Source organism: Tetrahymena thermophila, assembly GCF_000189635.1.
Source record: "Tetrahymena thermophila SB210 genomic scaffold scf_8253984, whole genome shotgun sequence".
Classification (NCBI taxonomy): domain Eukaryota; phylum Ciliophora; class Oligohymenophorea; order Hymenostomatida; family Tetrahymenidae; genus Tetrahymena; species Tetrahymena thermophila.
The window spans coordinates 134,810-160,790 of NW_002475999.1; the positions used below are offsets into that span (position 1 = coordinate 134,810).

A 25,981-nucleotide genomic window follows, 5' to 3' on the forward strand; every position below is an offset into this window, starting at 1 on the left:
ATTCAAAAAATAATTTTGCAAAATATGGAATAAAAATAAACAATTAATAAGAAAATGAAAGATAAATATTCTATATTTTTCTGTTCATAACCAGGATTTAGATTATGCTATGTATTGTTCACAGTCTGGGTCATTTGGATCAATTTTAAGAGCTTTTTTATATTGAGTTAAAGCTTTATTCATCTATTTTTTTTCATCGAAAATTACTCCTAAATTTATGTAACCATCAATATATTTTGGATCTATTGAAATGACCTTTTGATAACATTATATAGCTTTTCCTATTTTCTTTTTTTCTGAGTAAACAAGTCCTAAATTATAAAAAGCATAGAGATAATTAGGGTTTATTTCAAGAGCCTTTTGATAGCAGGCAAGAGCTTCATCGTCATTTTAAAGATCCAAGTAAATATTACCTAATCTGTTAATTGCATTAATATACTTAGGGTCTAATTCAATTATAGTTTTGTAACAATTAATAGCATCATCAAATTTATTTTAATCTTCATAGATGATACCCATATTATAATACGCTTTGGTATATTTAGGATTTAATTCTATTGCCCTTCTATAGCATTTCAATGCCTCATCGAGCATTTCTTTTTCTTCATAAACAATACCTAGATTGTTAATAGCATCTATATAATTAGGATCTATTTCAAGTATTCTTTAATAACAGTCAAGAGCTTCATCCATCATTTTTGAATCTAAATAAATATTTCCAAGCCTAATATATGCGCTAAAATATTTTGGACTGAGCTCAATAACTCTTTTATAGAACGCAATAGCTTAATCAATCTACTTGTAATAGGTTTCATAGATAAGTCCAGAATTATAGAGAGCCTAATAATAATTTGGATTAAGTTCAAGAGCTTTTCTATAGTTAATTAGAGCATCTTCCATTTTATTTTAAGCATAATAAACTAACCCAACATTATTATGTGCATTCACATAATTAGGATTTATTTCCAACGCTTTTTGATAACAAGTAAGAGCATCATCTAGCTTACCTTTCATTTCATAAATGAGTCCTAAATTATTATAGGCATTAATATATCTTGGGTCTAATTCTACAGCCTTTTTGTAGTGATAAACTGCCTAGTCATAGTTACGTTCATCTTCAAAAGAAATTCCTAAATTGTAATGAGTTTTTACAGATTTAGGATCTAGTTCAAGAGCAGCCATGTAGCATTTTATTGCTTCAGCAGTCAATTTTTAATCTAAATAAATGTTTCCTAAACCATTTATAGCATTGAAGCATTTTGAGTCGATTTCTATAGCTTTTTTGTAATATTCTATTGCTTTCTCATCCATTTTTTTTTCTTCATAAATGAGACCTAACTTATCATAAGCTTCTGAATAATTTGGATTGATTTCTATTGCTTTATTAAGGCAGCTAATAGCTTCATCCATGTTGAAATTAGTGTAGTAAACATATCCCAATTTATAATAGTCTTCGGGATTGTTCGTATTTTCTTCTGCTTTTTTTTTTAAGACTTCTAATTCTTCTTACTTTATTCCATCCTTGAGCAATATATTTTCTAATCTTATTTGCGCATTAGTATAATTAGGATTTATTTCTAGAGCTCTTGTGTAACATAGAATAGCTAATTCATTCTAAAATTTTAATTCGTAAACTAGTCCGGAATTATATTGAGCTTAAAAATAATTTGGGTTGATTTATAGTGCTTTATCGTAATATTCTAAGGCATCATCTAGTTTCCTCTAATTGTAAAATATAAGTCCTATGTTATTGTAAGCATTTACATATGTAGGATCTATTTCTAAAGCTTTCTTGTAGAATTCAAGAGCTTTTTCATTCATTTACCTATCTAAATATATATTACCAGCCCTATTATATGCACTCATATATTTGGGATCTATTTCTATCACTTTTAGGAAGCAGGCAAGAGCATCGTCAAACTTAAATTTATTTTCATAAAGGACACCTAAATTGTAATGAGCTTTGACATAATTAGGATTTATTTAGATTGCCTTTATATAGCAATCTATTGCTTCATCAAACATTTATTTGTCTTCATAGACTATACCTAAATTATTAATAGCATCAATGTAATTTGGATCGATTTCTAATATCTTTTTGAAGCATTCAAGTGCATTGTCAGTCATATATTTATCTAAATATATGTTACCAGATCTTATTAAGGCGCTGAAGTAATTTGGATTTATTTCCATCACTTTTTTGTAGCAATCAAGTGCTTCATCAATCATTTTTTTTGCTTCATATAAAATCCCTGAGTTATAGTGAGCTTAAAAGTAATTTTTATCAATTTCAATAGCTTTTTCGTAACATTTAAGTGCTTCTTCATAATTTTTTTAGTTGTAATAAACTAAGCCAACATTATTTATGGCATTTATGTAATTTGGATTTATTTCTAATGCTTTTTTGTAGTAATACATAGCTTCATCAAAGTTTTTCAGACAATAATAAATATATCCTAATCTGTAGTTATCATAGACACTATCTGGAGTAATCTCAAGTATTCTTTTGAAGCATTCTATTCCTCTCTGATATTATTGCGAATCTGCATAAATATCTGCCAATCTAATCAGTGCACTAATGTACTTAGGACTTAGTTCGATTGCTTTCTCATATTTTTCAATTGCTGTTTCCTTTTGATTTTTTAACTCATATACAAGTCCCGAATTATAGTAAGCTTAATTATATTTAGGGTTGATTTCAATTGCTTTGTTATAACTTTCAAGAGCTTCATCAAACATCTTTTTATCATAATAAACTAACCCGATGTTATTGTAAGCATTAACATAATTTGGATCTATTTCTAATGCCTTTTTGTAGTAATTTAGAGCACTATAGAGTATTTTTTTATCTAAGTAGATATTTCCCAATTTGTTATAAGCATTGATATACTTCGGATCAATTTCGATTGCTCTTTCATAAGATTCAATAGCTTGATCATGCATTTTTTTAAGTTCATACACAATACCTAAGTTATAGTGAGCCTTAACGTATAATGGATCTATTTATAAAGCTTTTTTATAGCACTCCATAGACTCATCAAGCATCTTTTTTTCTTCATAAACAATACCTAAATTATTGATTGCATCTACATAATTTGGGTCTAACTCAAGTATTTTTTAATAGCATTGAATTGCATCATCTTGTTTCTTTGTCTCTAAGTATATATTACCAGATCTTATATAAGCATTGAGATATTTAGGATTTAATTCAATAGCTTTTTAATAGCAACTTAGTGCTTTATCAAACATCTTTTTTGTTTCATAAACAAGACCTAAGTTGTAATGAGTATAAATGTCTAAAGGATCAATTTATAAAGCGTTCAAATAGCATACTTCAGCTTCATTAACCATTTTTAAGTTGTAATACAAAAGACCTAAATTAAATTATGCCTCAAAGTACTTTGGATCTATCTCAATTGCTTTTTTATAATACTCAAAAGCTTCTTCTGTCATATTTTTCATTTAGTAAACATAACCTAATCTTTCATAAGCCTAAACAAATTTTGGATTTATTTAAATTCCTTTTTTTAGACACTCTATAGCTTCTTCATCCATATTTTTAGTAAAATACATAAATCCTAAACTAATATAAACACTTTAAAAATTTGGATCTAACTCAATAACTTTTTGGTAATTTTATATAGCTTCATCGATCTTATTTTAGTTCTCGTAGATAAACCCGAGTCTCTCGTAAGCTACCTTATTCTTTGGTTCTATTTCTATCACTTTATTAAGGCACTTTATTGCATCCTCATGCATTAAATCACAAAAATAATTACGACTTAAGTTAATTAGAGCTTTTATGTTATTTGGGTCTATCTCAAGCATTTTTTTGTAGTGCTCAATACCTTCATCTATTTTTCCTTAAGATTCATATACAACTCCTAAACTATAGTGACTATCTAAATGATTAGGATCTATTTCAATCGCTTTTTTATAGCTATCAATTGCCTGATCTATTAAGTTTTAGTTTTCATATACCCATCCTAATCTTTCATACGCTTCAGCATAATTAGGATCTATCTCTATAGCTTTTTCAAGGAATTTGATAGATTCATCTAAATTGTCTTAATTAAAATAAACCCTAGCTATACTGACATAAGCCTTAATATAACTTGGATTTATTGAAATTACTTTTTTATAGCATTCTAATGCTTGATCAAGTTTATCTTATTTTTCATAAGTAAATCCAAGATTGTAGTTGGCATCTTCATGATTAAGATTAATATTAAGAACTCTATTGAAATACTCAACTGCTTCATCAAAGTTTCCACTTTCTTAGAATTCCAATCCTTTCTATAAGAGGAAATCAATGTTATTAGATTCTTCAGCAGACATTTTACTCCGAAACCTATAACCTAACTTTATATTATTTTGATTAAATTAATTACCTTTTGATAAATATTAATAATAAATTTGTGAAATTGATATTTTCAATATTTTATTTGTTCTATAATAAATTATAGATTAGGAAGCAAAAACAAATAAGGTATTTCATAAATAAAAACAATATTTGTTGACTAAAAGCAAACTATCCACAATTAAACTACAAATTCTGATTTAATTTCAAATCATAAACAAAAGGCGTCATAATTTTATAGAAACTTTATATCTTACATAAAAAATAAGAAAGAAAAATTTTATTATATTTTTCTTAAGTTTAAAAAGATATGGATGTATTAGAAAAATTAGATGTATTTACATAAAATTTATATCCAAAATAATCTAAATTTTTATGTTTTTTGCTACTTTATTAATAAAAGTTAAAGTCATTTTGATATCTCGCTAAAGTAAAATCTGATATCTAAGTAATATTATAGAAGTATCTAATTCTTTCTATTAGAAATCTAAATATTAATTTTGATCAATTTAAAATAATAATTATATTAACTACAAAAATTATAATAGAAAATTTTTAATGAAGATATATAAATTAATTTAAATTTTGTTTAAATGAAAATCTATTTGTAAATACTAAATTATATTGATTTTTAATATTTTTTAAGTCTTTCTTTAACATACATCTAATTTAAAAAAATAATTAAAATTTTGATACTCAAAAAATAGGATTTCATATTGATTTTATAAATACAAAATTTTTATCATAAATTATCTTTATTCATTTTCTAAATTGGTTAGTTTTAACTTTAAAAATGAATAATCTTATATTTATTTATTAATTTATTAAAATATTTAATTTTATTTATTGAGTTTATACATTAAAAAGTAAATATAAATATATTTTTAAAATAAAATATAAAATATTTGAGATAATAAATATTATTTTTATTTCAAATTTAAAAGCAAATTTACCAAAAAATTAAAAATAAATAAATAAATTGATGCAATTAATATTGAAAAAATCTAATTAGAAATTATTTTATGATTTTATTACTAAAATTATTTAATTTAATTTTTTATTTTTTTAAAAAAACTTAGATTAGAAAATAGAAAAAAATTCAAGAGTAAATTTCATAGAGCTTGATTTTTCATATGAAAAAACATTTTTGCTAAATTTAAAACTATTTTTTACAATATTATATATATTAAATTTAAAATTGAAATATCAATACAAACTTTAAGAATTTATTTAAAAACATGTTTTAAAAATTTATTCATTAGGTATTTAAATCTTAATTTATAAAAAATATTTAAATCTTAATTGAAAATAAATATTTAAATATTTATTAGAAAATAAAAATGTTTATATTTTAAATTATTATTGTGAAAAATACGATTTTTTATATTGTAATAAACCTTTGATAATAACAAAACATTTAATTAAAAATAATAAATTACATTTAAATAATATAAGAAATTTAGCTTTTTTTCTTTTACTATTAATGATAATATAATTAATGTAAATTAGATGTTTGATTTCTCTTTAAAAGTCAATTCAATCAATTATTTAAATAATTTATTTTGAGGTTTCCGATTTTTTAAAAAATCAAAAAAATATTCACATTTTTAATTTGATTTTATAAAACCTTTCTTAAGAAAAAATAAGTTTTTCCTCTTTGTAAAAGTAACTAAAGAGTTTGATATTTCATATTTTTGTGTGGTTTTTAATTAGATATAGAAAAAGATTCTTTTTTTTTAAGAAGTATAAATTAAAAATAAGCATAAATAAATTTGAATATTATTTGGAAATGAAGATAATATATTTAAATTACCTCTCCTTCATATTACTATTTTTATGCTACTCTGAAGTTTTGAGTACTAATAACTGCGGTATTGGATGCTCAGAATGCTAAAGCTCAATTTAAGGCCAATATTTGTGTTCAAAATGTGAGTAAGATTTTATCTTATAGAATAATTAATGCTCTTATACTCTTTGTTAACCATTTACTTATTTAGTGTATGATAAATCTCTTAGCCAATAGAATCCTTAACAATGTAAAGCTATATGCCCTGATTACTTTCAAGAGAATTAAATCTTAAATATTTGCTAATAGATAAACCAGTGCTCAATATCATATTCAACAGATTAAACAAAAAACAGAATTAATAATGGTGGAAATGTTGAAAATATAATTTTTATATCTAAAAAGAAGACTATGATTGTTTACGAAACTTATCAAACTATTATAAACACAAATACAGGATCCTTCATGTCTGATATGATTGATAGCAATATCATTAAAGTCATATAAGTCTACCCTAATTTTGTTTTAATGACTGCAGATAATTAGCTAATATATTGGGATTATGTTTCAAACTCTAAGCAAGTTATACTAAAAATAAGTTAAGGAAGGTTATCAAAAAAATCATAAATTGTTTATTAATCAGCAGATCAATATTATTAAGTTGTAACAAGTTATGATGAGTGGCTAAATCTTGTTTATTTTACTTCATTTACCTTAGGCGATGCTTCATTCAAGAGCTTTCCCTAAACTCCTTCACTTTCTTTAGCTAGTAGCTTCGTTTACATATTAGACGGATATGTTATCTAAACAAATGTAAACAGAACCATAAATATTTACTCCTTTGTAATTAATAAAAATGTAAATTAATTTAATCTTTTAAAAAGATAATTTTCGCAAGTAAATTTATAAGTACCCTACAGTCCTATTTTGCAGGCAATCTATTATTAAATCCAAGGATAGTCTTCAATCAATTTACTAATTATATAATAATAAAGCTTGAATCTGATTTAATTTACTGATAATTCAGATGGCTAATCTTTTCCTTCTATAGATTATTAAATCCTTTAATTTACAGATTTTCCTTATGAAGTAACATTCCTTTAATAAATTGATGATGAAATATACTCAACATTTGCTGTTAGATTCAGTTAGCAAATATAATTTTACAATTAAACTCTTCAGTTTATTCTAGCTTTTCAGTAACCGAGTATTACAGGTTTTGCTTTTTATAGAGATCCTACTCTAGACTACTATTAAGTTAAGATGTTTGTGTTGTACTCTTAACTTAGCTATGTTACTTCTCATATAGTGAGTTATGGAACTCCTTCAATTACAGACAAATCCAAAATTACAATATAAATTTAAAATCCAATTTCATTCATAAAATAAAATATTAAAACAATTTTAGGAGGAAGAATATTATCTCAAAAATAAAATGATTTAAAGATGAGAAATTTATAATTTGGAACAACTGTTTTCAGCCTATATATTGTTGGTAAGAATATTTAAAAAATAGATGTTGACGCAGATTAAACAAGCTTTGTTGTGAATCCTTTTGTTCAAAAAAAATGGGTATAGGGAGATGTTATAAATTAAATGGTATATTCTTAAATTTCTCAGATTTTATTAACATGTTCTAACGATGGAACAATAATCGCTTGGAATACAATAGAAAGCATGAATCCTGATTTTTTATACAAAGTTGAAAGATAATTACAGAGATGTATAGATATTTAATTATATAATGATTAATGGGTTGTAGCCCTATTTTCAAAATAAATTTTAATATTTGGCTTAAGGAACTAATACGAATATAAGGAGTATTTCTTTGTATCTACATCAGATCAACGATAGTTTATAGCTCATTAATCTCTTTATATTCTATTATACTATGATAACAATTTCTCAATTTTAGATGGAAATACTTTGTCTTAAATATCATAAAATAATAAATTAATATAAAATTAAAGTATTTAAAAAATTGTATTCTTAGAAAATTTGAGTATAATTATTTAAAATAGCTTAGATTCAATATGCATTTTGTAATTATCTTAATAGCTACTATTTCCTTCCTAAATTAACTTTTCTTTCAAAAGTCAATATGGTAATATAGTATTTTTAAAGACTGACTTTAATATTAACACGAATTATAACGAAATTATGGTATGTTTATAAAATAATGCTTTTTTAATACTAAATAATTAGCTTCAATTAATTTTTTCACATATATTGTAGCAAGGTTTCCCTTTTTAAGTAAAGAAATACTCTGATAGAAATACATATATTCTTTTTGGATAGGTTTCAAATTAAGATGCAGCTTATTAGTATTTCCATTACATTTTATATAGAGATACCAACTAAGGAAATATTATTGGAAAAAGCTATTCATTGAAGTTTAATCTAGGGATAAATATAGCACTGGATTACAAAGGAAATAGCTAAATAAATTACTTAAGCTCATAACCTTAAACATTTTATACTATAATTTAAAGAAATAGATATTTGTAAAATATTTAGTCTTTAGAATTTAGTCACTTTGTATTTTCTTATGGACCTGGAATCACTTAGTATGTTAACTCAAATTCAGGAAATGTTTAGTATTACTCAGGAGCTGATGGTACACTTAGTTTTGATACAAATAATTTGAATTCTGTATAACAAATTCTATTAAATCCTTAAAATTCTAAAGAAGCGATTTTAAATCTTCAAACAAGTATTAAATTAGGACTTCTATTCATAGTATAAAAAGAAATAAACATTTATAATATGTATACGAACTAGTTTATAAGTCAAATTTAATTTAATTAAAATTACAATAGTTAACCAATTTAACAGCTAGTTATTTCTGAAAACTAGAGCAGAATATTCTGCTTCAAATAACAGCAAGTCATTATGCAAAATTTCAATGATAATACTAAAAAGGAGTATTCAACACAAGGATATGTGAATGGAATTATTTTGAATGAGGAACAATAGCTAGTTTACATTTATGGCAGTCAATTTTTAGTAACTGATTTTGACTTAAAAATTTAATAAACTGTATTCGATGGATAGATATAAAGATATTAATTGGTATTTTGCTAATTTAGTAATAGTTATGTAATTTGTAAAACAAACAATCAATAAATTTTAATTTTTGATAAGTAGCAATATCAATTGTTTAATAGAATTCAAGTAAAAAGCATGTCTTAGAATTTTTATATACAAGAAGACAGTCAGTTCAATTAAATAATTGTTGCATCTCAAAAAATTATGTAGGCTTATGATTTTTAAGGAAATTTGCAATCTAGTTATAATAATTTTGGTAGTTTTGTTAAAGATTTGTAAATATTCGGACAAAATGTAGCAGTCTTAGTCAACTCAAGTAAAATTTTAATAATTTTATTTTAATTTTAAATTGAATAAAGTTTATAGTTTTGATTAAATCTTGAAAATTCAATTTTTTTTATTAAATATAATAGATATTTACCTTTTTTTGAGAGGTTCTTTGTTATTTTAATAATATATAACACCTAATGGAGGTGGAAACTTATTGGGGTACTATTATATCTAAGATTATAATCTTCTTGTTTATTACACAGACAACATACGTAATGCGTAGCTCTTTTACTTTAATTTAGAAACTTAATCGGATGATGGATATACTAGTAGTCCTTATACTGAAATTGGATATGGAAAGGTAGTTTAGTTATTTTATGATCCTTTGGCATAAAGATTAAACTACATAGATTCTTTAGGGTATTTATATAGCATTTCTCTTAATTCTCAAAAAGCTTTTTCTAATTTGATTCCTTTCGATGCATTTTAAGAATTAGGAAAACCGACAAATTACTATATTGATTATAACGTTAATAATTTATATGTGTACAATAGCTAAGCGATTTTTTTTATTAATTATAATCTAGTTTCTAAATATGTAATTTAGTAGAGCTAATTAAATTAGTAATACTATATAAAAATGATCTAAGGCAACTCTTAGCTAAACACTTTATATTTTATATTCGATGCACTGAGTACTCTCTATATTTACAAAAATTTAGTTTCAACTTATCTATGCTATTTTAATGAAGAAGTGGTAGATGTCAAATAGTTAAATTAATACTAACTAATAATTTTGGTTTTCTCTTCCAAGATGCTTATTTACACTTATGATTAAACTTAAAATTTATCTCTGCTCTCTGATACATATGTAGGTGTTATTAATAATCCTCAAATATCTAAATTTTTATCTGATGAACTTTATATTTCCACCTCAAATTAACTGATTCATATAAATTATAAATTTTATTTAGACAGCAATTCTAACTGGTAATATAAATCCATCTAGTATCCAAAAGATGATTAAGTAATAAGTTCTATTAAGTTAGATGGTTAAGAAAAACAAATATTAATTAGTTTCAAATCAGGAAACGTCATTTTATATGATTAAACCTTAAAGTCAGTAAAAAATATTATAACTTAAAAAAGTAATTCTTTGTAAGCTAATTTATTATCTTACACCTAGAATCTTATATTTTTAGTCTTTTCAGATGGAAGCATTACTAAAATTTCAAGGTAAGATTCAACTGATTAAAAGAATTATAATATGCAGTAAGTTCTTTAAGCTTAACAAAATAAATTTTGTAGTATAACTGTTGATGCTTAATACAATTAAATATTTTTGAACTTTTGCTTTACAAAAATTATATATGTTTTAGATACAAATACATTATAATTAGCAAAATATTTGTCTTTTCCAAATGATCAGCATAATCGAATATACCTTAGCAACAATTTCATGTTTGCTTATTCTTGGTCTCAAGTAAATTAATTTTTATATAAATTAAAAATATTTACACCATAATATAAAATTAGAGTGAAAAGGTGATAATTTAATTATTTTATTTTAATATTAGGTTAATATATTCAAAAGAGGAACACTTGAATTTTTAAATAACATCAGAAAAAATAATTCATATGAAAGAATACTTTCATTGTAAGTTATAAACGAGTCTATATTAATAATTTCACTAAATTAGGCTTTAGAAATTTATTTAATGGTTCAAAATAAAATATTACTGATTGAATAACAAGAATTTTTAAATCCTCATATTATAGATGTTTTTTTAAGTAAATCTGATAATAGTTTATTAAGTATAATTGGAGTTTCTGATTAGACTATATTTGAAAAAAGGATTAACTTAAACTTATTTGATATTTCGATGAAATTGAATAATTTTAATAATCAACAAATTTCAACATTAATACAATCTAATTATTATTCATGCTTTTATTAAATAGATATGACTAACCGTGATGTTGCATAAAATATTTTTTTTAACATTTATGATAGCTCCTAAACAAATAAAAATTATAGAATATCTGCTGGTGTAAGAGGGGAAATTTAGGCTTTAAGTTTCATACCATCTTCTGCTTCTGTTAATATAATTTTTGAACCTAGTGAAACTAAGTAAGAAAACTAATATGTTGTAATTGGTTCTGATACTTATACATAGTATGGTTTTTAAAATATTAACTTTAAAGACTTAACAATGAATTTTGGTTATATTCAATAGCAAATGACGTTTTCAAATTTTACATAAAATGTGAATTGGTAAGATATAAGAATACATGATCTAAATTATGGATAGGTTTAAATTCACTTTTCAAATATGAATAATGTTGTTATTTCTAATCTAACAATAACTAATATTGACTACAATCAAAAATACTTTTAAACTTATTAGGATAAATTTACTAAGGAGAGTTAAATTTTCTTTTATTTCTAAAATTGTTCAAATGTTGTAATTGATCAACTCTCTATCCTGAATTACATTTCATGGTGGAGGTCTACTCTTTTTGGTTTTTAGAATGTTCAAAATGTATTTATCAGCAATGTAAAAATAACTTCAAGTAACTTTTATAGCATGTTTGATTTTTAGAATGTTTAAAATTTAATTATGTAAAATGTATTCATTAGTAATAATTAAATAACTGAGAGGACTCCTTATTATCCATTAAATGATATTGATTAAGATAATACTATACCATAAGTTGAAAGATATACGATTTAAATTTAAGGAAATTTATATACTTTAATGAATTAGGTTACTTTGAAGAGTAATAAGAATTTGCTTTTTATGAGATATTCAAATACATATATGAAATAATAGGAAATGATGACATTATATAATGATTAGTTAATACTTTAAAATATTTATATAGAGCAATCAGATATCTCCTTAAACAATAATGTTACGCTCTAGCAAATGGCTATTTAGCCTTTAATTATAATTTAATCTTCTAATGTGTCAATTTTCTAAATGTAATATTAACTGAACTAAGGAAATATTAAAATAATTTCCACTGCTTACTTGGAAGTGGTTAAATCAACTTTCAAAAACAACACTTCACTAGAAGGAGGTGCTCTGTATTTATAAAAAATAAATAAATTTAAGTTAAGAAATTGCACTTTTAGTTATAATACTGCTAAAGGGAGTGGAGGGGGAATTTATATGGATAGTATTAATTCCTTTTAAATAAAAGAAAATTATATCATGTATAATTTTGCTGAGATTGGTGGTGGTATAAGACTTATTAATTATAACAATTAAACCTTTTATAGCAGCTAGATTATGAATAATACAGCTTATATTTTTGGTAATAATGTAGGAATCAGTCCTACTTAGTTAAATATAATTTCTAATAAAGAGATGTAATATAAAAATATGTCTATGCATTCTATAAGATATCATCTCAATCCTACTAATAAAGATTTTATTTATATCTCTAAATTCAGAAGCGGTGAATTACTTCCCTTTAAGATACAATTCTTGGATTAAGATAACAAAATTTTAACCTTTTCAAAGTACAAATTTTAAAATTAATAATACACTTAGGAAGTTTATGATGAAATTAATTCTCTTTCAATTGAAATTATGTCAAATGATATTTCAAAACTTTTAGCGATTGGACAAACAAATATTAATTATAATCAATATAATGATTAAGATAAATCATTTGACATACTATCTCTTTAAATTGATTCAAACCCAAATTAGTCTCATAAGTTGCATTTAGCTATTTCAACTAATTCTAATTAGCAAATAAGTGAGTTCAATGTTAATATGGAAATCCATTTTCGTCAATGCTTAATTGGTGAAATTAAAAAAAGGGTATCAGGAGATTTAATAGTTTGCGATTAATGTACTAGTGGATATTATTCTCTTTAAGATCCTGAAGATTAAAAAACAGTTTAGTGTTAAAAATGTCCTATTTAAGCTTAGGAATGTGTAGGAAATAAAATTACTCTAAAAGATGGGTATTGGAGAGAATCTTAACTTTCTGATTAAATATTTGCTTGTGAATAAACCTATGATACAGTATCATGTTAAGAAAATAATCCACTAAGCAGAAAAGGTTGTATTTAAGGCTATATTGGTCCTTTATGCTAGGAATGTGATTTAGCCTCAGAGCTGTGGGGTAGCAGATACACTTTTGATAGTGGCAAATAAATTTGTTAGAGATGTGATAATTTGGTTATTTATTACATTTATTTTATTATTTTAACCATCGTTTTTTTCGCATACATCATTTTATCAGTTTGCCTCTTTATGAACAATTTTATATTCCACTCCACATCTACTTATTTGAGATTCTTGTAGATTTTACCAATTTATTCAAGCTGTATCAAGGATTAGTCTACGTTTTATATGAAATCTATAATCAATTTCCTTTAGCTTTCATCTATCTTATTGGAACCAAGCTTTTAAAAAAAGACTCCATCAGTAATTACTTGGCCAGATAACTTTGGTAATCCAATAAATAACGTGTTTTCTTTTTCTAATTGCTTATTTTTTTAAAGGGCAAATACAAACTATTAAATTACATAAGCTAAAATCATTTTAGAGGGGTTTTATCCATTAATATTTTTAGCTCTAAGTTGCCTATTATTTTACACTTTAGCCAAGTATAAAATACTTGGAATAAAAACTTATCATAACTACGCAACACTTACTATTCTATTTACTTTCTTTTAGCCTGAGTTAGTTAGATTCTTTACAAATGCTTTGTCATGCCGCCGAATAGGAAATTAAAAGTACTAGACAATAAATTTGTAAATAAAATGCAATGAGGATTCTTATTTAACGTTTACCTATCTTTTTATAATCCCTTATATCATTTTACTGCTTACATTGCCACTTTTTTTCTTGGTGAAAATATTTTAAAATAGAAAAAAGCTTAGTTTCTGCATTAACAAATACAAGTATGGATATTTTTATCTAGACTATAAAGACGGGTTTTATTTTTGGGAGTTCATAAGAATATACATGAAGACATTTATTGTTTTATTCTACACTCTCTATAAAGAATAAGATATTTACTACTGCTATTAAATTGTTTCTCTCTTCATCTGTTTATATGCAATTTTAAATCATGTCTTTAGACCTTATTTACAAAGAAAAGTATTTTGGCTTGAGACTTCATCTATGGTAATTCTTGTAATTTGTATACTTCTATAATAGCTTAATTTAATGTATAACTCAATAACGGCTTTATCTCTACTATTTGGATTATACATTATTTTCATACTGATAGTTTTAATAGTAATAATATACCTTAAGATGATTAACATAAATCTTATTAGATTATAATGTATCAAAGGATTCAACAAGATTAAAATACCAGAAAGATTTTTAAAAATGATCATTTAAAAAAATCAAACATAAATTGCCACTCTTTTACGTTGGAAGAAGATTAAAAAATAAATGTTAGTAATTACCTAATTATAGGCTTTTAAGACTGTTTAATAATGCGAAGCAAGCATTTGCACTTTCTGTAATTATTTTAATACCATAAATAAATAAATTTTAATACGTAATCAAATATTTTTTTAAGAATAAAATAAGGTAGGTTAGAAGAGGAAAAATCAACCGATCAACTTCACTCCAGAAATCAATTTAAATTCTGTAAATAAATATAAAACATCAGAAAATAAGCTCTTCTCATCTAATAAGTTCAACTCTCAATAAAACTAGATAAGTAAATTATAATAACCTAAGATCACATTCTTTAAAAATTTTAAAACAACTTAATAAATATGCAAAAAATGATTTTTATTAATTGAGAATAATAAAAAACTATTTTAAATTTGTTTATTGTTTTTTAAAACCCTATTCAAATTAATTTAGATATTTTAATTTAAAATATTATTTAAAAACTAGATGAAGGAAACTTATCCATATTTAATAAATCAAACCTTTTATTGAATTTAGAAAAAATGTAGTAAAGTAATACTATTTTCTAGAAGGAGTAAAACTCTTAACATGATAAGATATAATCATAATAAACTACAAACAATATAATCCATGATGAAATGTTATGTTTTACAATAAATGATTTGGATAATGTATCATAATATGATGAACATACTAAAAATGGGAGTACAATAATTAATCCTCCTGAGCTTAAGCAGTTAGATCAAATAGCTCTGAAAAAAATAATTACTTCTTACCACGGTTAACATACAAACGAAGAATTGACTAATTTCTGAAATTAATTATACTATTAGAATTGATATATGTGCAATAAAGTATCATAATTAATTTGAATTTACTTAATAAAACTAATTACCTTAAATAAAATAAAAAATTTATTATTATTATTTATGTTTATTTTTCTAACTGATTATTTATTTACAAAAAATTATCAACAAAGAATTTATTATATATTATAATTGTTCTAAATTGACTATCTTAAGTAGGTACTATACAGGTATGCCAGTTTATAGTCCCTTAATCCAAATTATAATTTTTATTTATATTCCTTTTATTAAACTGATAAATTTATTGAATTTGAAAATAAATACTTTCTTTTACTGATTAAAATTTTATTTTATGTTTTTTAGTATTAAATAATGTAATTCCTTTATACTGATAAGTAAATTAATAACTAAATATTTAGAAATTTAAAGTTTTATTCAATACATAATAAAATTAATTCTGATTTTTGATCTTTAAAAAATTTTTTAAATATTTTACAATAAAAATGTTGTATTTATTTGATTTATTTATTTATATGATTAATTGATTCTAAATTATAACAGTATTTTCTTTAGCCTATTAAAATCTTATTATATGTTTTCAAGTATTAAAAATTATAAGTTATTTAGAATAATAGCCATTACTAAATATTTTGCAATTTTAAATGTTTGTTTTCCCTCATTGTAAAAAAATTAATTTTATTTTATTAAATATTTTTAAAATATGTAAACTAAATTTATGAATACATATGCTAGCTTGTTTTGTTTTTAACCATAATTATAATTAAAAGAAAATCAAAAAAATAGATTGAAAAGAAAAAATTAGAAAAAAAGTTTTACAAGTCTTTAAAAGGAAAAATAATGATGAAAAGAGTCGTTTTTATTTCACTATTACTATACTTAAATCTTTTAACAAAAGCTTAGCAAGTCAATAACTGCGTCACAGGTTGCTCAGATTGTTAATTTTCAAGTAATTAATATATTTGCAGCAAATGCGAATAAGGATTTACTTTGTATAATAACCAGTGCCTCTATTAAAATTGCCCATCTAACTACTAACTGTAGAGGTATGTTACTAAATAATAAGGATAAGATTAAACAGTAGATACCTGTAGAGCTATCTGTGATGCTAGTTATATAGAAAATAGTACATACAATTTATGTTAATAAACTTAATTGTGCCCTTTGTCTTTTGTTGGTTCAAGCAACAATAGTCTTGGTACAATAGAGAGTATTTACTAAGTAAATGATTAAATCACTATGATTGTTTATCCTACTTATATTAAATTGATAAATTCTATGACAGGATAATAGCTACAAGATATGAGTTCTCCAAACATTTTAACCACCTTATATTTCAAGAATTATCTTATTACTTTTTCAACTACCAATTTAGTTTCAGAATGGATTTTTGAAACAAATTTTTTTAGAAATATAAAGTAAATTTAAAAAGGCTAATTAACAAAAAAAAGTTAATTTATTGACTTGGGTGTAGATCAGTAAGCAATAACAAGCTATGATGATTCTTAGAGCCTTGTATATTTTAGTCAAATTTATTTATAAGAGCAGCCTCTTAGCTTAGATTCGACTACTCTCTCTTTCTCATATGTAGGTTGTGCTTTAAAAGTAATTAATTAGCTGGTTTTGTGCTTTGGTAAAAATTAGAAATTGATAGCTAAATATTTGAGTATATAAAGTGGCTTTTTAAATTTATAAGACGTTAAACAGTCAGATTTATGTTAAAGTTATGCTTTTAATTCTAATCCAATAATCCAGAATCTATAAATAAATTAAGTTTCTGTTTCTTAATTTTTGATAATTTAGTAATAAAGTACTCAATTAATTTAAATAATTTATGATAAAGTGGGGGCGCAAATAGATTGTAAACTAATTGATCTCAAAGTCTTTCCTTTATAATTGAGATTAGTTGATTAGTAGGAATCTTAAATGCTTTTTGCTGTAAATTACCTAACAAAATTAACTTTAATGGACTAAAACATTTAAGAAATTCTTAGTATTACTTTCTCGTAAAGTTAATTTACAGACCTAGCTTTTTTCAAGTATCCAAACACAAATTTTATGGCTAATTATAAATTGATTACAATTCAAGCTTCTTCACAAAATATAATTACATATCAAATAAATTTAATTAATAAATCTTACACATAATTAAATGCATATCCTGTGATATTTACTAATCCTTTGAAATTTGAATCTTATGGTGATAAATATATCTAATCGGATTAGATTAAAACATTTATAAATGCAGATTAATTATTTATCGTTAATAACAACTTACAATCTGTAAGCGCTGATACTGATTAAGTCAATTACGTAGTTATGCCTTACCAAAAGAAGATAATAGGACACAGAGATAAAATTAACAAAATGGTATATTCTGAAAATACCTAATACCTTTTAACTTGCTCAAATGATGGAAGTATAATAGCATGGTACACACTTTCAAGTTTGAATCCTATGTAAATTTATAAAATAACCCAAAATGGGTAAAAATGCAGAGACATCTTAATTTATTAAGATACATGGGTTGTAGCTCTATTTTCTCGCTTAATCCTTATATTTCAGATTAATAACGCTTTTGTTAGTTATTCTTACTCTTTTTAGAATCCTGTGTCCGATGTTCTGTAATTTATATTGCAATTCCCTACAAATATTCTTCTCTATTACGACTCATAATTTACTCTTTTGAATGGAGTAGATCTTAAACAAATATCAATAGGATAGTACTTAGATAGTTAAATCATATCAATAGTTGCTGTTGCAAACTACAATTTAATTATTCAAAATGGCAGTAATTCATTGTAAATGTATCTGTTCGATCCTAGCTAAAATTATTAGTTTAACAAAGTATTATCATAAAATTATCAAAGCATCTATGGTGATTTTTCAATTATTTAAATAGATAATCTTTAATCAAATAATTTTGAGGTAATGCTTGGGTGTAAAAAAGGAGCATTTGTAATTCTTGATAGTAAATTGACCTAAAAATTTTATTATCAAATCAGCTAAGGCTTCCCAACAAATATTTAGAAGTATCAAGATAATGATACTTATATTTTATTTTGCTATAGCACCGAATAAAATTAAATATATTTATTCTTTCATTACGCAATAATTAGATCATAAAATAAAGGCTATTTATATTCCAGAAGTTACTCTCTTAAATTTAATGTTGGACTCTATCCAGATAAAGACTATGTAGGTAATACTAATATCAGTTACATGTTTTTAATGCCTTTTTCATATTTCACTCTAATCCTGAAAGGAACATATCGCCCTCTCGACTAATCTGTAGATTATGGCTATTTTGTTTATTTAATTGGAAACACTGTAACATCTTTTGCATCAAAAGATAATAATAATATTTAATATTATGGTAGTTAATCTGGATTACTCAGCTTTGATAACTCAAATTTGAATAGTTTTTCTACTTTTAGTTTAAATTCCAGTTTAAAAAGTGGTACTATTAAAAGCGTAAAAACAAGCCCATTTTTCGAATCTATTTTTGTAATTCACAATGATATTGATGTTCACAATATTTATACCCAGCAGTATAATTACACAATAAAATTTTCATCTTAATACTCTAATAATAGAGTAACAGATTTAATTTTTTCTGAAAAAAATAACATATTATTAGCATTTAAAAGCTAATAACTACTAATCAAAAATTTCTAAACAAATGGTATTTTCTCTTTTGACCAAATATCTTAAATTAATGGAGCTTTAATTGATGAAGTCAATCTAAAAATTTTTGCTTATGGAAGTGCTTTGAGAGTCTTCAATTTTAATTTAACAACTTTAAATATCATTACTCCTGATAATATCTACAATTATTAATAATGTTTGCTCACTTCTGATTTAATAATTTGTAAAGTAAATAATAATATTCTATCTATAATTAGCAAAAATACATATGCTACAATAGCAAACACCGTAGTGACAGGTCTATCAAATAAATTTTAAGTTTATGTAGATGAATTAAATAAATAGATATTTCTTGTAGACACAATAATTCAAGTGTTTGATTTTACTGGTAATTTAATAGGATAAATAACAAATATTAATTTAAGTATCTTAAATCTTTAAATATTTGGAAATAATATAGCTGTATTAACTTCAACATGTAATTTTTTAAATATTTTACTTAATTGAATTAAAAAACTTTATGATTTATTTATTTAATTTTTTACCTAATTTCTTGAAATATAACAAAACATTTCCTAATCATATTTTTTATAAATAGATATCTTTATCTTCTAAAGATAATAATTAGCTTTGATAATATACTTCAAACCAACAGGAGGTGGAAATTTATTAGGCTATTATTATATTGCTGATTATAACACTTTAGTTTATTATGCTGATGAAATAAGATATGGCTAATTATTTTATTTTAATTTATCAACTTATTAAGATGATGGTTTTACAATTAGTGCATATTCAGAACTTGGCATAGGAAGTGTTGTTTCTTTATTCTATGATTCTATCAATTCCCGTCTAAATTATTTAGATAGTGTAGGAGTATTTTACAGTGTTAACTTTCTTTCTTAAAGAGCATTTTATAATATCATAAATGTTTATGATTTCAAGACTGTTGGCTCTCCTGTAGGTATGACAGTAGATTAAGCTTATAATAATCTATTTATTTTTAATTAAAATATAATTGTGTAGCTAAATTATAATTTAATTTAGAAATTTTAGATTATTTAAAATTATAAAGTAGAGCAGTTTTATTTTAAAAACTAATAATAAAACTCCAATCAACAAATTTCAACAACTTACTACATATTTGACTAAAGCAATGTCTTATATTCATATAAAGATTTTTCATAAACATATTTGACTTATTTTTCAAATCCAATAAGAAATGTATTCTAAATAGATATTTATAGAATAGTTGTATTTATATTTGATGATTAAATTCTTATTTACACATATGATTAAGTAGATAATAATTAAATATTTTCATCAAATTATGTAGCTTAAATATAAAATCCTAAAGCAAGAATATTTTTAACTAATGAGCTACTTCTCACAACAGAGAAGCAATTAATTCATATAAACTATTCTTTTTATAAGGATGGAACTAACAATTGGAAAAAGAATGTCATAGATTATAGTTAAAACAACGAGTATCTGAGAAATCATTTATCATTTGGATCTCCTGCATAATAGAAAATATTTATCAGCTTTAGTTCTGGTAGAGTTCTTTGCTATGATTAAGCAACAACTAATTCTCAGTAGATTATCTCACCTTGGCAGCCATAAGGGAATATCATTAATAATTTTGTGAAACTATTTTTCAAAACTAACTCTTACATGATTTTAGCTTATCGTTATAACATAATAACTTTAATAAACTTATCAGATTTATAAGTGTTGAAATAATTAGATACAACAACTCTAAATAATTAATAAATTAATCAAATCAATGCAATTTTTGTTGATGAGACTTATGGGTAATGCTTTATCTCATTTATGTATGAAAAATTAATCTATGTACTTGACCTAAAAAGTTTTTCCTTTTTACAATACCTGTCATTTCCTAATAACTAATACAATAGATTTGCTACTACTGATCAGTATATTTTGGTATACTCAAATTCTTAAATAAATTTATTCTCAAGAGGAACACTTAAATACATCAATTAAATTAAAAAAATAAACTCATCCATTCAAATAACTTCTTTAAATATTATAAACTAAAACATATTAATTATTTGCATGAATACTCAGCTCGAAATATATCTCATTAACTCTGATAAATCTATCATTTTAATCGATTCTACTCCTATATCGAATTCTGAAATAGTCGATGCATATCAGCAATAAAATGATAGCAACACAATGAGAATTGTAGGAATATCAGATAATGGTATTTTTGATAAAATAATTAATACTTAATTATACTTTTAGTCTACTCAAACATCAGTTGCAAGTTCATAGTCTGGTTAATACTCTTGCTATTCTTCTCTTAGTATGGTTGATAGAATTTAAGGATAGAATATATTTTCATATTTATACAATAATAATGTTTTAAAAATGTAATACAGAATATTAGCTAAATTAGGGAATACCTTAAAGTCTTTAAATTTTATTAATGATCAAAACATATAAGTAATACTTACTCCTGACACCTCGAACTAAAATAATACTCTTAACTTAAAATATGATTCATTTTAACAATTACAGAGAATTGCTATTTATTTTTCTAATTTTTCTTTTATTTTTACTTAGAACAACTAAAATTATACATTTTCTAATATTACATAATAAGTAAAATGGTAAAGTATAGAAATCCAAGAACAAAACTTTACAGGAGTCCAAATTCAATTTAATAATTTGTCAAATGTAACTATATCCAATTTACTAATTTAAAATATTTAGTATAACCTAAAGTTATAAAATCAAACAAATAGTACATCGAATTAACCACTAATTTAGTTCACAGATTGTAAAAATGTTTTTATTACTAATTTGACAATAATAAACTCTAAAATATCAAATTAATCTCTATTAATTGGCTTTGAGAGAGTTTAAAATATTTATATTAACAATCTCTTTATTATATAAAATGAATTTCATCAGCTATTTTATTTTAACAAAGGTCAATAATTACAAATCTAACAGATATCCATTTAACGAAACTAAATATCTAATAGAATACCTTATTAAAATTATATTCCATAAATACAAGATTAAGCATTTAAAGCATAAGAATAATATTTACTAACTATAGTTGGATTCTTTAATACAAAGATATCTCAAATAGATATGAATTCCAATAGTAATATTTTATTTTTATTTTATGTTAATAGCTATTCAAGTGATACAGAATAAGTCATATTATATGAAGACTAATTAACAATTTCTGATGGTGAGTTTAAGTAAACAAGTATATAGAAAGATAATTAACTCCTTCTTTCTAAATAAGTTAATTAGCCTATAATAAACATTTAAGCTACAACTCTTAATATTGTTGGTATATAATATATTTCAAATTAGGGAAATATTTTAATTTAAAATTCTAAGATAGTAAATATTTAAAATTCTAAATTTGAATCAAATACATCTATAGATGGAGGAGCATTCATTTTTAGTACAATATCAGAATTTATAAATATAATTAATACTATATTTAGTCAAAACACAGCTTTAGGCTCGGGTGGTGCTATATACCTTTATCAAACAAGCAAGTTAATGTTAGATGAACAATCTAGAATTGAAAATAACATTGCTCAAATTGGAGGAGGAATAAGGATAATTTTGACTACAGGCAACCCATTTTAAGTAATAAACTATGAATCTCAAATAAAAAATAATATTGGAATCATTTTTGGTAAAAATATTGGTATCTATCCTGTTAGAGCTATTTTAGATTCTAGATCTTAAAATTCAAGAAATTTATAAAGAAAAGATAGAAATGAGGAAATCGAAATAGCTCATAGCTTTTAAAATAATAATTTATCATATTAAAATAGTATTAGAAGTCTTTAGAGTGAAGATAGTTTAAGCATCTTTTCGTTTAACAGCGGGGATTATTTGTATTTATAAGTCTAGTTGGTTGATTAGTATGATTAAATTGTAAGTTTTAGTGTTAGTTAACTTAGCTAAGAATAATATGCTTAGAGTGTGTAATAAGAATTAAAATCCTACTAAATATAAATTTTTGTAGATAATTCTTAAAACACTCAATTAAGTGGATAGACTTTATTAAACTTTAACTAATTTTAATAAACTAGATAAGCTTTCTTTTTTTCTTCTTTGAAGGTTAGTGCTAAACCAAAATCAAGTAGGGTACTAAAATTAATTTTAACAACTAACTCCTTTTCCTCATCACAAATAGGCTAAAATATAACTATCAATTTTCGTTAGTGCAATTAAGGCGAAATATTTAAAGATTTGACAAGTACAATTACTATTTGCGAAATTTGTTAAAGTGGCTTCTATTCTTTGGAAGATCCGAATAAACCATAAAATGCTTAGAATTTAAGCTGTTTATAATGTCCATCGTAAGCTTCATAATGTCAAGGTGACCAAATAGTCCTTAAAGATGGGTATTGGAGATAAAACAATAAAACTGATGATATATTTAGTTGTAACTAAATAATATAAACTCTTACTTGTAAAGAAAGTGATCATGAAAGTAAAGAGGGTTGTATAAAAGGTTTTTCAGGACCTTTATGCTAATTTTGTGATGAAAGTGGAAGGCTATGGGACGATAGATATACTTTCAGTGTATCGGATTAGCTATGCCATCAATGTGAATAATAATATGTTTATATTACATACATCATCGTTCTAAGTAATTTTTTTTTTAATTTTAGCTGATTAGTAATATTTAATTCAAGATTTATCTTTAAAAATTTTTATAAATTAAAATTAAAAATTTTTTTGTTGAAAAAATAGGTTTGTTACTACTATTTTATTTAGTAGTAAATATTTTGATGTTCATGAATAATTACACGTACCACTCTACCTGCACCTATCTAAGATAATTACAAATAATTCCAATTTCTGTTAGCTGTATGAAAGATAAATCAACTTAATATATGAAAACTTTAATAAACTATCTTTAGATTACATCAGTTTTATTTTAGTTAAACATGAAATCGGATTTTACTTCTCTAGTTAATTCTACTAGTTACTTGGGATCTCCTGCAACAAATATACTTTCGAATTCTCATTGTGTTTATCCTAGTTATGCTATAGAAAAATATGGAACTGTTACAATTAAATTGTTTTTCACATCTATTTACCCTCTTTTTTTCCTAGTAATTATAGTGGTAGGCCTATTTGTGTGCTATAAATTAAAATTTTTTGGAATAAAATAATACTACAAATATGCGGTGATAACAATCCTCTACACTTTTTTTTAGCCAAGTTTAATTAAACTTTTTACGCTAGCAATTTCTTGTAGATCTATTGGTAATAATTCATATGTTTCATTGAATTTCTAAATTTAATGTAATGATGAATCTTATAGAGATTTTGTAAATTACTTTATAACTCCATATCTGGTTTTCCTTTTTATAGCTCCAATTTATATACTTATATTGCTTTATAAAAATAAGAAAAGCTTAAATTACTGCACAACAAAGTATAGATTAGGTTATTTCTATCTTGATTATAAACCTAAATATTATTTTTGGGAAATAAATAAAATATATGGTAAGACCTTTGTAATAGCTTTTTATACATGGTATAATCAAGTAGATCAAAGTTTTTCATACTAAGTAGTATCTTTATTTATTTGCTTTACTATAATCGCTAATTCTATTTTTAAGCCTTTTGTCGTTAAGTAGATTGAAATACTAGATTCTCTGTCAAGGGTATTAATACTAATTAATATAATATTGCAATAACTCAGTTAAATCTATTCATATAGCATGTTTACAGTTTTATAATATATTATCCACATTTCGTTCGTTTTTGGTGTTTTTTTGATCATATTCCGCCTTAAGCTAAGTAACATAATAGATTAAAAAGAAGGAACTATGTTAAAATTTCTTAAGAGATGGGTTCATAAAGATATAATTAATATTTTTATCATTAAAAACACAAATTAAATGAAGGTTTACAAGAATTGGAAAAAAATTTAAAAAAATATTACAAACATAATTAAACATTAAGCATAGAAAGTTCAGCAATTATGTGAAACTAACACAAGCAAAATAATGACATCAAGAAGTAAAAAAAAATTTTTTTAATTTCAGATAATAATTTATTTTAAAATCAATAAAAATAGATAATAAAACCATAATAAATACTTAGAAAGTAAAAAGTTATAATTAAGATTCAACTTTAGCACCATAAACAGGCTAATTTGGAAATTATAGAATTTCTTATGAGAATACAAGTATTTTCGCTAGTCAGATATTAAACAAATGTAATTATTTTATTTCAATAAATTATATTTAATATATTATCATTATATAGAAGGTTAATCTTAGATATAAACACCAGGTATAGTAAGAAATTGTACTATTTTTAAATAGTACAGTGAAGCAGACTAAGTAACAGATAATAGATATCAAGATGAAATTATGGAATAGATTAACATAGATGCTAAGATTTAAAATATCGTAGAAAGTATAAATGATTTAGATAATATTTAATAATATGAAGAAAATCCTAATTAATAAGCAAATGATTTAAAAAATTGTAATGATTTTAAGACAATTATAAAATTAAATTAGAATTGAAAAAATATATTTATTTATTTATTTTTTCATATATTTTATCTTTTATGTTATTAAAAAAGTTTATTTTGTTGATTAAAGCATAGTTT

The 25,981-nt window shown here is 23.4% G+C and overlaps 3 protein-coding genes across 3 annotated transcripts; 2 read left to right on the forward strand and 1 right to left on the reverse strand. All coding sequences in view use genetic code 6, as the record gives it.

The window, feature by feature from the left end:
- Positions 1-84: 84 nt before the first annotated feature.
- Positions 85-4,338, reverse strand: TTHERM_00864990 (tetratricopeptide repeat protein; the record flags this gene model as incomplete). The annotated part of the gene is made up of 1 exon (XM_001026739.3): positions 85-4,338. One exon carries the CDS (start codon positions 4,336-4,338, stop codon positions 85-87), a length of 4,254 nt encoding a protein of 1,417 aa, XP_001026739.1.
- A 1,811-nt stretch (positions 4,339-6,149) lies between these two features.
- TTHERM_00864970 (transmembrane protein, putative) lies at positions 6,150-15,678 on the forward strand (the record flags this gene model as incomplete). The annotated part of the gene is made up of 7 exons (XM_001026737.2): positions 6,150-8,914; positions 8,966-9,218; positions 9,405-9,510; positions 9,608-10,947; positions 11,042-14,963; positions 15,024-15,167; positions 15,350-15,678. The coding sequence occupies 7 exons, from the start codon at positions 6,150-6,152 to the stop codon at positions 15,676-15,678; spliced, it is 8,859 nt and encodes a 2,952-aa protein (XP_001026737.2).
- An 849-nt stretch (positions 15,679-16,527) lies between these two features.
- On the forward strand, positions 16,528-25,895 carry TTHERM_000864919 (WD domain, G-beta repeat protein; the record flags this gene model as incomplete). The annotated part of the gene is made up of 10 exons (XM_012800746.1): positions 16,528-19,813; positions 19,934-20,299; positions 20,411-21,734; positions 21,968-22,041; positions 22,090-22,144; positions 22,509-23,324; positions 23,433-23,995; positions 24,100-25,380; positions 25,439-25,579; positions 25,630-25,895. The coding sequence occupies 10 exons, from the start codon at positions 16,528-16,530 to the stop codon at positions 25,893-25,895; spliced, it is 8,172 nt and encodes a 2,723-aa protein (XP_012656200.1).
- Between the last annotated feature and the right edge of the window lie 86 nt (positions 25,896-25,981).